The 14,603-nt window shown below is 45.3% G+C and overlaps 1 protein-coding gene across 4 annotated transcripts in view; it reads right to left on the reverse strand.

The window, feature by feature from the left end:
• SKI (SKI proto-oncogene) overlaps positions 1–1,553 on the reverse strand; it is a 149,034-nt gene extending 147,481 nt beyond the window's left edge. For 2 of the 4 annotated variants that reach the window (XM_079986930.1, XM_079986927.1), the window contains exon 1: positions 41–1,552. In XM_079986930.1, coding sequence (XP_079843056.1) covers positions 41–991 — 951 coding nt within the window. In that variant the 5' untranslated portion in view covers positions 992–1,552. Of the gene's footprint in view, positions 1–40 lie in introns of all 4 variants that reach the window. The other 2 variants (XM_079986928.1, XM_079986929.1) reach the window with 2 other exon arrangements.
• Positions 1,554–14,603: the final 13,050 nt, after the last annotated feature.

Consider the following 14,603-nt stretch of genomic DNA (forward strand, 5'->3'; position numbering starts at 1 on the left):
TAAGCGCCGATCCCTCAAAACCAAATCCAAGAGGACTCACCCTGGGTGCTTTCCTCTTGTATCGGTTGCTGTAGTCGAACTTCTCCTTCATCTCATCCAAGCACTGGCCCAGTCTGGCTTTCTCTTCTTTGCCGGAGTAATCCTGGCTGAGGAGGATGTAGGCTCGCCAGTTGGCCGAGTCGAAGCCCCAGTGGCAAGTCCGGTTCTCCAGGGACTTGTGCGAGTGGATGACAAACTTGTGCGGCGGGTACATGAGCCGGCAATCGAGGCACTGGATGCACGCCGCGCCAGGGCTGCTATACAGCTCCGGCACCAGGAGCCCCTTGCATTTCCCGAAACATTCGTGGTATACCTTGAAGCTCCGCTCGGTCAGCTCCAGCTCGAGCGCGGCCCCGTGGTGGCTCCCGGAGAACTCCTTCTTGCAGCGCCCCGGCGGGTAGGCGCCTCCGTAGAGCAAGGCGTTGCAAAGCCTCTCGGCGTCCGTCTTAGTGATGAGCCCGCAGGAGGGCGCCGAGAAGGGCAGGATGCCCATGACTTTGAGGATCTCCAGCTGGTCCGCCGTGCAGCGGGAGCAGTAGATGTGGAGCTCGTCGCACACTGCGTTGATCTGCTGCAGCGAGAAGTCGCGCAGGACGGAGTTGAGGATCTGCGGCAGGCAGAGGCGCTTCTCGCCGCCCACCACGAAGCACGAGATGGTCTCGCCCTCCAGGACGGTCTCGCAGCGTTCGGTCGAGCGGTCTGAGGGCATGAAGAAGGGCCCCGGCATCACCGGCGGCGGCTGGATGGGAGGCAAGTGGAGCACAGGCTCCGCCGAGGAGGACGTCGAGGACGAGGACTCCTTGCCGTTCTCCCGCTTGTACAGCAGCTCCTGCGCCCAGCGCGCAGAGAAGGCGGCTGGACCACCCAGCGAGTTCATGGAGCTCAGATGAAACTGTTCCAAGGTCTTCTGCAGGCCGGGATGAGGCTGGAAGCTGCTCCTTACAGTCTCCATTTTAGGTTATTTTGTGGTGGTCTCCCGCCTTTTTAATCCTTTTTAAAAAAAATAACAACAATAAGAAAATAATAACTCCTCCTTTCTAGGTTTTTCACCAAAGGCAATACAAAAAACTAAACCGAACCTCGCTTAAAATCTTTTCCAGGCTTCTGTTTTTCTTTTCCTTTAAAGGCGAGAAACGCCGCTCTTCTTAAATTTGTTGTTGTCCATTGAAGACGGCGAAGGAGAGAGGGAAGCCACTCAAGAATCTCATATTATTCGCCCAAAAAAAAAGAAAAACACGTTTCCTCCCGGTGGGTTACTTTTGGTCCGCTTTTCCAAACACTCCCTCGATAAGCCTGGGGTTCTTAGTTGTTGTTCTAAATACACTGGAGCAAAAGATGAGCCAATCCAGGGGGGAAATATTTATATCTTCGGGGAGGGGGAGAGGAAAAAGTTATAAAAAGAAAAAGCGCACTGCCTTCTCAAAGAGTAGCTTGCCCTCCCACCTCCATTCAAGCCAGCAGTCTTCAGTTCACACAAACACACACGAGGCTCACACAAAACCGACCGATCAACCTCCCTCCCTCCCCCCCTCAAAAAAAAATTGCTAATAAATCTGTAGCAACAACGTGGAAAGGGGGCTGAAGAGAGTCAATAGCACCAGAGGGTCTTGAAAGATGTCCAAATAGCAGCGGCGTCGGCGTCTGGCGTCGGGGAAGTCAGCTCCTTTCTGTCCATGTCCACCAAAAAAATGTTTTTTAAAAGGAAAATAATAATGTGCGTGTGTGTGTATTTTTATATAGAAGGTCGATCTCCGGAAGTGGGATGATGTAGTGTGAGGCAAAGCAAAAAATTTTTTTTTAAAAAAATTAACCCCCCCTTCCAAAATTCCGAGGCGGCTGCTACTGTAGCGAGGCGTCTCCTTCCTTCTTCGCCCCCTCTTGTTCTCTCTGCTACTCGTGGTCCCTTGAAACTGCGGGTGGGGGGGGGAGAGATTTCCTTTCTTTTAAAGAGTTGCTTCGTTCTTTCTTTTTCTCTCTGGCTGGCTTTGCTTTCCGCCTCTTCTCCTTTTCAATGTGGGAGCCGCGGCAGCTCACATCCTCCCAACTCCACGCTCCAGCCCAGACTGAGGGTGTTTCAGAGCTGAGCTAATGCAGGCAGGCAGGCAGGCAGGCAGGCAAGGCTGGCTGGCTGGCTGTGCACTCCTCCCCCTCCGCGCGCCCCCCCCACCTCACTGTTTGTTGGTGTCTGCCTCAGCTCTTGAATCCCAGCCAAGAATGTGACCAACTCCCCAGGCTGAGCTCTTCCAGGAACAGGCGCCGCCTCCCTCCGGCTCTGTTCTCATCCTCCTCCTCCTCCTCCTCCTCCGAGCCGCTCTGCAAAAAGGCAAGCGAGACATAACACGCCTGCGCGCGCGCACACACACACCGGGAAACAGAAGAAGGCGCGGGCGGGGGGCAAGCAGCCCAGAGCTGCGATGGGGAGGGTAAAGTGTTGGGTTCATAGACCTCGAGGCTGCGAGAAAGAGACGTGCGGTAGGGCGGCTCTGTGAATGAATTTGCGCTTGCTTCTGCTCTCCCTAGTTGTTTTTTTTGTGGGGGTGTAAGGGTTGTAGGGTGGGGGTGGGGGGCTGGAGCCGGTGGGCAAAGTTTCATAGAAGACAATGAGAAAGCACTTAACAGAAGAAGCCCCAGGCTATGGGTCTGATGAGAAACAACCGACTGAAGCTAAGTGGGTCATGGTCTGGTCAGTGCTCCTGGGTGTCACTTATTAATTTACTGTATTATACCCCACATTTTTCTCTAAGGAGCTGAAGGTGACATACATGTGTCTCCTCTTCCTCATTTAATCCCCACAACTCTATGAGGCACGTTACGCGGAAAGGCAGTAACCAGCCCAAGGTCACCCAGTGAGCTTCATGATATAGTGGGGTGATCTGAACCCTGCTCTCCCAGGTCCTAGTCTGACCACTGCACCACATCGGTCTCACTTGGGTTCCAGGAGGCACAAACGTGAGAAAATAAAAGCTGAGTCTGCATAACACTGTGTGAGTGCCCTTCCACACATATTTTTCCCCTGCAAAGAAAGCGACAACTATATGTCCACTATAATTAAGCGCATATATGTGTAATCATGTATCTGTGGAAAGAATTCCAGGGGTCACCAGCATGGTGCCCGTGGGCACAATACTACCCTTGAAGTCTTTGCTAGTGTCCACAAAGCCTCTGAGCCCCAACACTCACTGCCTCCTTGATCATAAGGTAGTAGGGTTGCTATCTTTTAATAAGTTAATAGAGCTGAAGGGGGAAGTTGGAAGAGTAACACTCCTCCCTACTTCCTCTTTTAGTTTTATGTACTTTTCAAGGTTCAGATTAATTCAGTTATATGTGACCTTTACTCAATTTTTTTTGGAAAAGCAAAGTGTGTGCATGGACCTTCTCCTTTTCTATCTCACTTAGTTGTGTTAAATCTGTTGGGTTGTATACAGCATTAGTCCTATTCAAAGCAGAGGCATTAACAGTAACATGACTCACAGGTCCATTAATTTGAATGGGTTCACTGAGTAGGACTTAGCTGGATACCATTCTTTGGATTTTCTGAAGCTGCTTGTGCAAGTTTTTGGCAGGTAACTATAAACAACTGGATTATCATATAAATGTACAGCTGTACATACAGACAACATTTTAAAATATTGATAGTTATCTAACACACTAAATACTTCCAACCACAATAAGATGTGTATGTGTATGCAAAATGTGCAATAATAAAAAAGGATCCAATATAATATACCATCATATTATGGTTTACAGTGTTCAGCATTTTCAGCCAGAGGCAGTGGAATTTGCAGTGTATGGGATTGGGAAGGCTAACCCTTCCCTCCTGGCCCTAAAATAGTCTCCTGCATTGCAATCTGGCTTGGAAAAAATATGTGCCCACCCTACCGCTTAATCTGTGCTACTGGCACTGTTACAGGTGTCACAAAATATACCTTAAAACAGTGGTACCTTGGTTCTCAGACTTAATCCGTTCCTGCACTCAATCGAAAGCCGCAGAAGCCGCATCGGACGTTCGGCTTCCAAAAATAGCCTACCATAGATTACGGAGTATAAGATGACTTTTTAACCCTGGAAAATCCTCTAAAAAGTCGGGGGTCGTCTTATACGCTGAGTATGGGTTCGCTGGGCAGCGGCAGTGGGCGGCGGGCTCCGTGCCGGGAGGAAGCCGCCCAGCGAAGCTAGGCCAGCTTTGCTGGGTGGCTTCGCCTGGAGCCTGCTGCCCACTGCCGCTGCCCAGCAAAGCTACCGCGTATAAGACTGGGCGTATAAGTCGACCCCCCAAATTGGCAGCTGCCAATTTGGGGGGTCGTCTTATATGCCCAGTCGCCTAATACTCCGGAATCTACGGTACTTAAAACATTTTTGTTTACGCAAGTCTATCCAGACATGTAAATGTTAACATGTTTTAATCTCTTACTGTTCCTTTTAATTATTTTAAAATCTTTTAATTGTTTTTAACTCTTTTTATTGATTATTATATTTCTTCTATACTGCTTTTATTATAACCAAGTGGCACATAAATATTGTTAGATAAAGACGTAAATAATACTGCTGTAGTACGATAGTAGAATATATAATATGTAATGGTCTCTAAATAATAAACACTTTAGCATTGTGCTACAATTTAATATATGCCATTTACTTAGCCCATGTTTGCTTTTTAATTTCTATTCTTTGGTTTTAATACAACACTTTAAAAATGAATGAAAACTATTCTAAAAAAAAAAGAAAGGTGTTAAAAAAAACCCTGCAGTTGGAAAAAAAGTTAGGTAAATCATTTGGAGGCGAAATTTCAGGGAAGGTTAGGTTAGTAAATTGAACATCTTTCTAAGATAATACAGTAAAGCCCCTTCCCAATATTCTATACAGTATACTGCTCCAGACATTCATTTATTCTCAAATTGGTGTGCATGACAGTGATAGGAAAGATTGCCCCCTCCTGGTGTGGGTCTCAGATTGTGAGTTTGTATTCTCTACAATGTAACTTTCGAATACACCAGCATTTAACATATTTCTTCCACTTTGTTCTGAGAAACACAATTCAATTACTTCAAAACTTACTTTACAGCAGAAACAATTAAAAAGCAATTATTTTTAAATGTATCTAGTTGAATTTGTACCTTTGCTTAGTTCACATCCAGGATAAAGTCTCCACATTCTGTCTTTTTCACTAGCCTTCAAAATCAAGGGACCTTGAAACTCCAGTATCAATATGGCAAAATACTGCCAAACTTGCCCCTGGATAAACTTCATTGAATGGGCCTGTGAGAGCCTATACAGACCTCTACTTTGCCAGATAGGAACTGATCCACAGCTCAAAACTAGCTTTTGTAGCTTCATTTAAACTTGCTTTTGAACATCTGACACAGCCAAAGAACGATCCAAAGAATTGCAATTCCAGTACTTCCAATACTGTACAGAGGCTGAATATTGATCCCAAAACATTTCCCCCCCTTTTACTGCTTCAACCCTAAGAGTCATATCTTTGGTCCACCTTGCTCTGCATGGTCTAAACTGATGTTCTAGGGTAGGGGTCAGCAAACTTTTTCAGCAGGGGTCCACTGTCCCTCAGACTTTGTGGGGGCCTGGACTATATTTTGGAGAGAGAAAAAAGATGTAAGAGCACCATGAGCCCCGGTGGCTGCTTAACTGTGTCTTGCGAGCGGCAGGGGCTGGAAGCAGGACGATGAGCGGCGCATGACAGGGCTCCAGAGAGAAGCTGCTTAAAATGGCGGCCGCTCGAGTGCTGCTGCTGCTGCTGGCACCAACGAAGCCCAGTCCCCTTTGTCCTCTAGGCAGCACGGTGAGAAGCCAGGAGGAGGGAGGAGGTGTCGCCACCGCCGTGTGAGGGACAGGGAAAGAACGTGCACGCTGGCGATCCACGTGGTGATTCCCAGACCGTCCGCGGGCTGGATCCAGAAGACAATTGGGTCTGATCCGGTCCGCAGACCTTAGTTTGTCGACCCATGTTCTAGGGTTTCAGACAGGAGTCTTCCACTAGCTTTAAATGATGATGCCAGTGACTGAACCTTCTGCATGTGCTCAAGGATGCCAACAGGATTTCCTGGGCCTGGTACACTGTATGTGAATTGGGGGCCCTGCACTACCACCACTGACAATCTATTGGCTATCTATTTACACATTTTAACACATACGGTCCTACTTCATAGGACACTTGGATCGCACAGTGAGTTCATCAAACCCCTCATGCTCTGACTCCTGTTCTCTCCAAGGGCCCATGTGGCACAGATTCTATACTTTCAGAAGAGTGGTTTCCGGTAATAAATAGGCCATGTATATGTTTCTTCAAATTACCCCTTGAGGTACATACATGTGGGATGCAAACATGGGTGGCTGTGACACCCACTGGGACTTGTAGGGCAGAAAGCAGGGTGCCCGACAGTAGATGGAGCCAAAGCCGAGGTTGGGCAGGGCTGACTAATTCTAGGCCTGTCCCCCATCCTCCTTGCTGAGTTATACTAGGGCAACGCAGTGACTACAGAGGTGGAAGCTGACAGCGAGGGCTCCCCTCCTGGCTGGTTGCAAGTTGGAAGGCAGGCAGATGGGAGCTGGCTGAGGGCAGACTGAAGTGGGGGGAGGGTAGTGCCCCATTTGCCCTAATGGGGAAAATAGACTAGCCTCTAGTGGATACAACATCACACCTACACAATCCATGGCGTTTTACTTAATGGCTGGATGTGCCAACCTCTGCTGAGAAGAAAGCAATGCATTTCTTTTTAGGAAACTGAACAACAGGAAATGAATTGTCAAGAATCCGAATCCTTACTGCCTCCCCTTCCTTTCCTTTTGTTAATTCATTTTTCCCCCTCTTGGGTTCAACGGTGTGGAACGGGGGAAAGGCAGTGGAGGAAAATATTAGAGGAAGGGCCCTAGCACCATAGTGTAGTTATTCCTGCCCTCCCACCCTCGTTTTTTACTTAAAGGCCAATCACTTCTGGAACACAAATGCTCTAGTAAACTTCTGAACTGTTGAACCCTGTGGTTGGTGGGTGGCTGCTTGATCTCTGCCTGCCAGCTACAGTCCATCCAGTTTCCAAAAGGCCCAGAACAAAAACAACAACAAAACAACAAAGCACATGCAGACACCCACAAAATGTTTACTCTTTCCCTATTTTATAAGGCAGCAGTTTGTTTCTGTCTTTCTCATTTCCCATCCCACATCTGGTTCATTTGGAGGGGAAAACTGCACACGCTATCCTGGAGAGTTTGCCACCCTTTGCCGCTTCCATGTCCCCAACAGGGGGAACAGGTGTGTGTACACACACACACACACACACACACACACACTGTGTCTTGCACAGAAAATGTGTGTGGGTATGCGAGTGGAGGGAGAGAGGAAATATGCTCCCAACATCAGACCCTCTGCTACTATCAGTCGTTCAGGGTGAATGGTTGACAAGATGATTGGGCTACTTCTGGTGATTATTCTGCAAAACATTTTGGAGAGGGAAGAACTTAGGAGAAATCAGAGGGAAAGTAAGTAGATTAACCATGGGGATATAGTGGCATGTTGCTTGGCTAAAACTCTAGAAGATTTTCCCTTAATAGTTATTCTCACAGTCACTGAGGAACATTTTAACCCATGGAGTCATATTTATGTGACTTCTTTGAAAGAGGAGCGTTAAGAGTCTAATCCTATGCTTTACTCAGATGTAGGTCCCAGTATGATCAAAGCTGCTTGCTTCCACGTAGCTGTGCGTAGGAATGCAATCCTATATCCACTTATCTGGGAGTAAGTCATTGAATTCAGTGGGGCTTACTTCTGAGAAGACATGTATAAAATATTGCCAACTAAAATGTCAGAAGGTGGTTTCTCTGGAATGCTGCTCTAACAGCAGCTGTAAGAAATTGTAGCTAGTCACTCACAGAGCATATCCCTTTTCAGCACTTCTGCACAATATTACTCACTTGCCCGCCCTCTGTAGCACCTGGCTTTTCCTTTTGTACCAGTGGCGCCCCCAGATGTTGTTAGACTCCAACTCTCAGCAACCCCAGCCAGCATGGCCAATGGTTGATGGGAAGGTCATGAGTTAGCCACCCCTGTTCTAAAAGCAGCAATAAATGATGCCTGAAAGACTGACTTCTTCCGTACAGGCCCTCTTGGGTTTTAAGATTAACAGAGAGGGTCCTTTGGGCAGTTTCACCACCTTCAGAAGTTTGGGGTGGTAGCAGTGGTCTGAGACAGGGCATTCACTGTGTCACCTCCTAAGCTGTGGAATTTCTTTCTCACAAAAGTGTGCCTGGCATTTTCATTATACAGCTTTTGTCCTATACTTAAGGCACACCTCTTTGTCCTGGCCTTTGACACCATGAATCCATGAGGACCTACTTATTCTCCTCCACTAGAAGAAGCCAGATGCTGCTCAAGGGAGAGTGAATGAAACAGGTGGTGGTGTGCAATGCTGTTGACAGGAGTATTTGCAAAGAGTGCTTGCAACATTCAATTTCTGAAAGTAGCTGCTACAGCCACCTAGAGGCTTCTGAACAGGTGCTTTGTTGGTTTGCAGGCTTTTTATCTGATCTGGCAAGATTTGAGTTCCCAGCTCATCTACTTAACCACTGCACTATATACCAACTTAGAAATTGAGCAAGGACAGCCTCGTGTTGGAAAGCAGGACAGTGTTTGCCCTCTCCTAGGATCTCTAGCCAGTTGGGGTGGTGGAGAGTCCTAACTAGAATTCTGGAACATGTCACAAAATTTGTGGTCCAGATCAAGATGAATGAGGAAGGTAGAATCTATTGCTGTGACTCCACATGCACCTTTTCAATCTATGTTTTCAAAATGCATGAATACAGGAGGGTGGAGGGACAACATAATGACTAGCTAAAAGCTCAACAACATTTGTGTCCGGATATTCACTTTTTGAAATATGGCAACCCTAGTCATGTCACAGCTGTAGATTTTCACATATATTTAAAGGGGTGAAACGTAAAAGTGGGGGAAAACCTAAAACAGACCTATTAGGACTGAATATGCTCAGAGAACATAGAATTCTGAGTATCAGCAGAGGAAAAATTAAATGGCGTTTTCTGGAAGACAGACGTGGCTGCCTGAAGCACTGAACAGAAGTGCTCCACCATGCAATGTTTTGTTGCTTTCCCTATTTGTAGTATTTTGGCATAGTTTTTAGGCTGATGGCATCCTTCATTTTTATTTTATTTGCTAGCTCTTGTTCATGTTGGTATCCTGATGTCTTTCTGTGTCCTTAATGACTTAATTATCATATTATCAATTATGTTGCTTTGAATTTTGTCAAGTAGCTCACCATCCCTGGGATTTCAGTCGAAGCTGGTCTATTACAAAGTAGGACATTGCCCCACCAGCCTCACTCTGCCCTCATCCAGCCCACACCCGCCTGCTATCTATTAGGGGGGCTCTGCTTGTCATTGGCTCTGGCTGCACCTACTGGTTGTCTCTGCGCTTTCTGCTCTACCAGTCCCAAATGACACCAGCCACCACTGGATAATTTCTAGCTTCTTCTTGGAGGTTGATACCTTTTTTTGTTTTATTGCTTCTGTTCTTAAGTTTGGCCTGCTGGTTCTAATTCCTCCTCTTTCTAGGTTATGTCCAAACTTGCTCACTTTGTCCAATCAGCATTTGTACAGTATTCTGTTGGTGTTCAGCTTCAGGATGTTCTCCCTATTGCTCGTCAATTAGGTTTTTGTTGTGCTGCTCTCTGGAAATTCCAAGTACTAGAATATTGTCAATGATCTCTTCAGTGCTCCGTAAGATTCCATGAATTTATTTGAAAGAACTCCAATGCAGATGATATGACAAAGGGCAGTCTACTAAATCTCAATTTTCCATATGACATGTTAAAGAGGGAGAGTTTTCAACTGCTTTCATCCAGTTTGATCTGCTAGACTGGGCATTCACAGCACTAAACACACTTGTGAATTATGTCATTGAATGTGGGCAGACTGTAATATTTTTTGCATACTTCCTCTCTTCAGGTCTTGGGAATTCATGTTCATCAATATAACACCAGCAGATTTATTTTTATAGTGCACCCACTGAGTCTGGAAGTTCTGTAGCTCAGTGGAAGATCCCAGAATCAATCTTTGACATCTCCAAGTAAAGCTGGAAAAGACCTTTGTATAAAACCCCGGGGAGCTGCTGCCACTCAGTGTTAACAGTACTGTGCCAGATGAACCAATGGTCTGGTGCAGTAAAAGACAGTTTCCTGTAACCTTACTTATTTTGAGGCTTCATTCCATTTTTTAATCCATGCACAGATGCTCCATGTAATAAACTTTCTTCTTTACCTTTGGTTTAATCATCAGCTATAATTGTCATGGCACATATACAACTGACACTATATTCACAACTGGCTTGGTGTTGGCAGCATCAGATGCCTTCAACCATGTCAGGAAATTCCCATTTGATACTCTGTTCAGTGATGTGCTTAGTTGGTTGATTCACTGTCATTAAGATTTTTATTACGTTTAGCGACCATAGCTACGACCTTTGGCCCCAATATTAACATAATCAGTATGTTGACCATAGAGATCTGAAAGCTAGCATCATTCCCTCTACCGGCCTTTTATACTCAGTATTCCTATTTCCCTGAGAGGCTCTCATATCCTTCTTGTTTTGTTGATATAACACACGTTAGTTTGTCTCCTGGATATTCTCTTCGATTCTCTCTCAGGGATACACTTTACTTCTGCTCCAGGGTCAATCTTAAATTTTACTGTAGTTTTTTTCAAGTGCAACTTACAACTGCCAGGAGCAACACCTCAACACCTTCCACATCCACTGTGTTAAGAAGATTTTGAGCATTACATGGCAGGACAGTCTCAAACAAAGTCGTGCCCTCCCAAACCCACATTCGCAGCATGTTCACACTCTTGTCTCAGCAATAACTACACTGGCTTGGTTATGTCCACTGAATGGAAGATGACAGGATCCCTGAAGGACGTGGTCTACAGGGAGCTGGCTTCAAGGCACCAGGCCCATTGGTAGTCCAACTCTGCGTTACAAAGATATCTCCAAACAAGACATGAAGGCTGGCAACATCAACCCCGCCATGTGGAAATCACTTTCAGACAACCACAGTGCTTGGAGGAGGGCAAAGAGAAGAAAAGCCATGTAGCAGCACAACAAGAAGCCTTCATCTGCCCCAACTGCAACAAATCATGCCTCTGCCATAACAGGCACTGTAAACTTTCAATGGTTTGACTTCACCCCCAAAGGTGTACTCCTCCATTGTCTCCCGAGACAGATGGATGTCAACAAAACCCAAAACAATGATCCCATGTAAACAGTGACAATCAGAGGCAGTATGCTTCTGAATACCAGTTGCTGGGGACCATAGGAAGGAAGAGTACTCTTGTGCTCAGGTCGTACTTGCAGACTTCCCATAGGCATCTGTTTGGCCACCATGAGAATAGGATGCTGGGCTAAATGAGCCATTGGCTGATCCAACAGGCTCTTCTTATATGTGAAGGCATCATAGAATTAAGTTATAACCCACAGACTAGTATTGACAGGAGTACCTAACAAACTTTGCTTTTGTCCATGTTACTCCAAGCCAAGCAAACTGGTATTTTACCTTCTCCACTTTCTAACCCCACCCCACCCCCTCTTCCTGGTCAGCACAAAACCCCCGGGGCTTGTTGTGGACCCACACTGCTCTCCTACTAATGAATGCAACCTGTTCTGATGAATGTGAGGTTTATTTGTGAAGTCAGTAGGCTGACATTTCACATTTCTCGCCATAAATCTGTGCAACACTTTATTTTAATTATGAGGACATTTCTAACTTTTATTGTTTCTGGCAGAGGCATGAAAAATGAGCTCATTCATTAAATAAAGTATGCGAACAATTTCTTTGGGGTAAATAGTGCACCCTCCACAATTTTATAAATGAAAATGGGCGCATGCTGGTGTACCCCTGTTCTCACATGGCCTGATCGTTTTCCCAAACCCAACCTAAATATGACAAAACATTGCAAAACTCTCCTCCACCTGCTTTATGCTGTATTTACTTTGAAGTAGCCTGTCATACAATGGCTTCAGAAACAGAGTTTTTAAAATTTGCCATAATAGCTTCCTTTTCTTTTAAGGGCAGCATTTAAATTTCACAATGGATCCATTGTACTTAATAACTGCTGCTCAAGTATATCAGCAATGTTTACTATCTGGATAGGTTCCTGTGGTAGTTGCTGTGTGTCTGAAATGGAAGGGAAGGTTAACAGTATGTGGGAATTCTAAGGGCATGTATGATGATCTACACCAGGCATGAGGAACCCTTTCCAATCTGAGCATGATATTCCCTATTGGGCAGCCTTCCAAAAGCCACATGCCAGTGGTGGGTGAGCCCAAAGGCAAAAGTGTATCAGACCTGGGAAACCGGGGTTCAACTCCCTACTTAGCCATGAAGCCCACTGGGTGACCTTGGGGCCAGTGTCACTCTCTTTCAACCTAGCTTACCACACAGGTTTGTCATGAGGATCTTTGGAGGAAATGTGGAGTATAAATGTAACAATTAAACAAAATCAATAAATAAAAAATGGGCAGGACAACAAATGTAGATTTTACTTTCACTAGGGCTAGTTTCTACATCCGGGGTAGCCAATGGGGTTCTCCAGTTATCGTTGGGACTACAACTCCCACAATCCCTAACTTTGGGGCTTGTTGTCAGTGTTTAAGGACACATTCCAGCCAGGGGGGACAGGACCTTAAGGAGGATGCAACAGGAAGGCTGTGGCCTGGGGAGAGTCCCAAGGGCCAGGCAGAGAGGGCTAGAGGGGCACATGTTGGAAAATTGTTTGCAATGCATTTGGACACTTCTTAATATACCATAACCAAATTATGCAGAATGATTTCTGATATCAAGGATCAGGTTTTCATCTATGTTTGAATACAACTGGAGACCGTTTTGAATCAAGATGGCAGACCGAACCTTTCAGAATTGCACTATTTTAGCCAATGATTTCAAAACTGCATATATGTTTTTTGTTTCTTTCTTAGAATTCCCGAGCATCAGCAGGTATGAATCTGCTAGTCTGTTTATAATTTACTATATTTCTCTAGTCATCAAACAACACATGATCTCTGAGGAGCTTACAATACTGAAATAACAGAACATTAAAATACAATGCCAACACAATAAAAAGCATTATCGTTAATGCTGCCAGTGCCATCCTGTCTACAAGCCTAAACTGATGGCAGACAGTGGAGAGGGAGGAGCTGTGAACTTGATTCTAGCCTCCTGCTGCAAGGCCAGCCCGCTTTCCTTACTTTAGCGCCCAGAGATCAACCCACACAGCTTAGTGTGTGCCAGTCGGGGAAGAGGTGTACCACATAAACTGTGCCAGCAGTGTAAATAGCTGCAGACAACGCAAGTGAGTAATGTTAAATCAAGTGTTAAGTTAGCCTGAAGCAGAGGAGGATCTGGAGCTGGGACAAGCTTGGATCTAGTTGTTTGTTTACAATATTTATTTACTGCTTTTTGAACGATTTATTATTTATTGAATTTATATACCTGGTGGTCTCAGGGCAGTTCACAAAACAAAATCAAAATATAAAACCACAAAATATATAATCAAAATAAAAACAACAACCCAATAACCCCAATAATCTCCTTTCTTCTAACTTGAAGCCATTGGTTCAGGTCCTACCCTCCAGAGCATGAGAAAATAAGCTTGTTCCATTTTCCATCTGACAGCAAGTCCTTTAGATATTTGAAGATGGCTATCATAGCTCCTCTCAATCTCCTCTTATCCAGGCTAAACATAACCAGCTCCCTCAACCACTCCTCATAAGGCTTGATTTCCAGACCCTTGACCATATCAGTTGCCCTCTTCTGCACATGTTCCAGCTTGTCAATGTCCTTCTTAAATTGTGGTGGCCAGAATTCGACACAGTACTCCAGGTGGGGTCTGACCAAGGTGGAATAGAGCAGTACAATTACTTCGCTTGATCGGGACACTATACTTCTGTTGATGCATCTTAGAATAACAATAGCTTTTTTTGCTGCAGCATCACAATTTACTCATGTTAAGCTTGTAGTTTACTAAGATGAACTGATACACTAAGTCCACAGCATACCCGTGGTCCAACAAGCTTGTAACTATCAAAAAAAGAAATGAGACTACTTATTTTTGACCAAACTGCGGGAGGCAGTGGAAGACAGAAGTGCCTGGCGTGCTCTGGTCCATGGGGTCACGAAGAGTCGGACACGACTAAACGACTAAACAACAACAATTTTTGAGAAACTCTCCCCCCTCATATATATTTTTACTAAGAGCAACCAGAAGGCACCCTGATCCTGATCAGGATTATGACATTGGCTGGGGATAATCATTCCTCCCACACTATTTTCTTGCTGAAATTCTCTCCTATAGCTGCTATTAGCAGTTAAGAGGGCAAATGCTATCTATTGAGAGGTGATTTTCATCAAGAAAATGGTGTAGAGGAGAAAAGGTTAAATCCCCTTACACACACCATGGCCCCAATCCAAATCAGGCCAGCCTACATCTCCTACCAGTAAAAAAAAAAAAAGGGGGGGGGGAGAAAATCAAAATCACAGGATTCAAAGTTT

The sequence above is a fragment of the Podarcis cretensis genome (genome assembly GCF_951804945.1).
Source record: "Podarcis cretensis genome assembly, chromosome: 8".
Taxonomy (NCBI): Eukaryota; Metazoa; Chordata; class Lepidosauria; order Squamata; family Lacertidae; genus Podarcis; species Podarcis cretensis.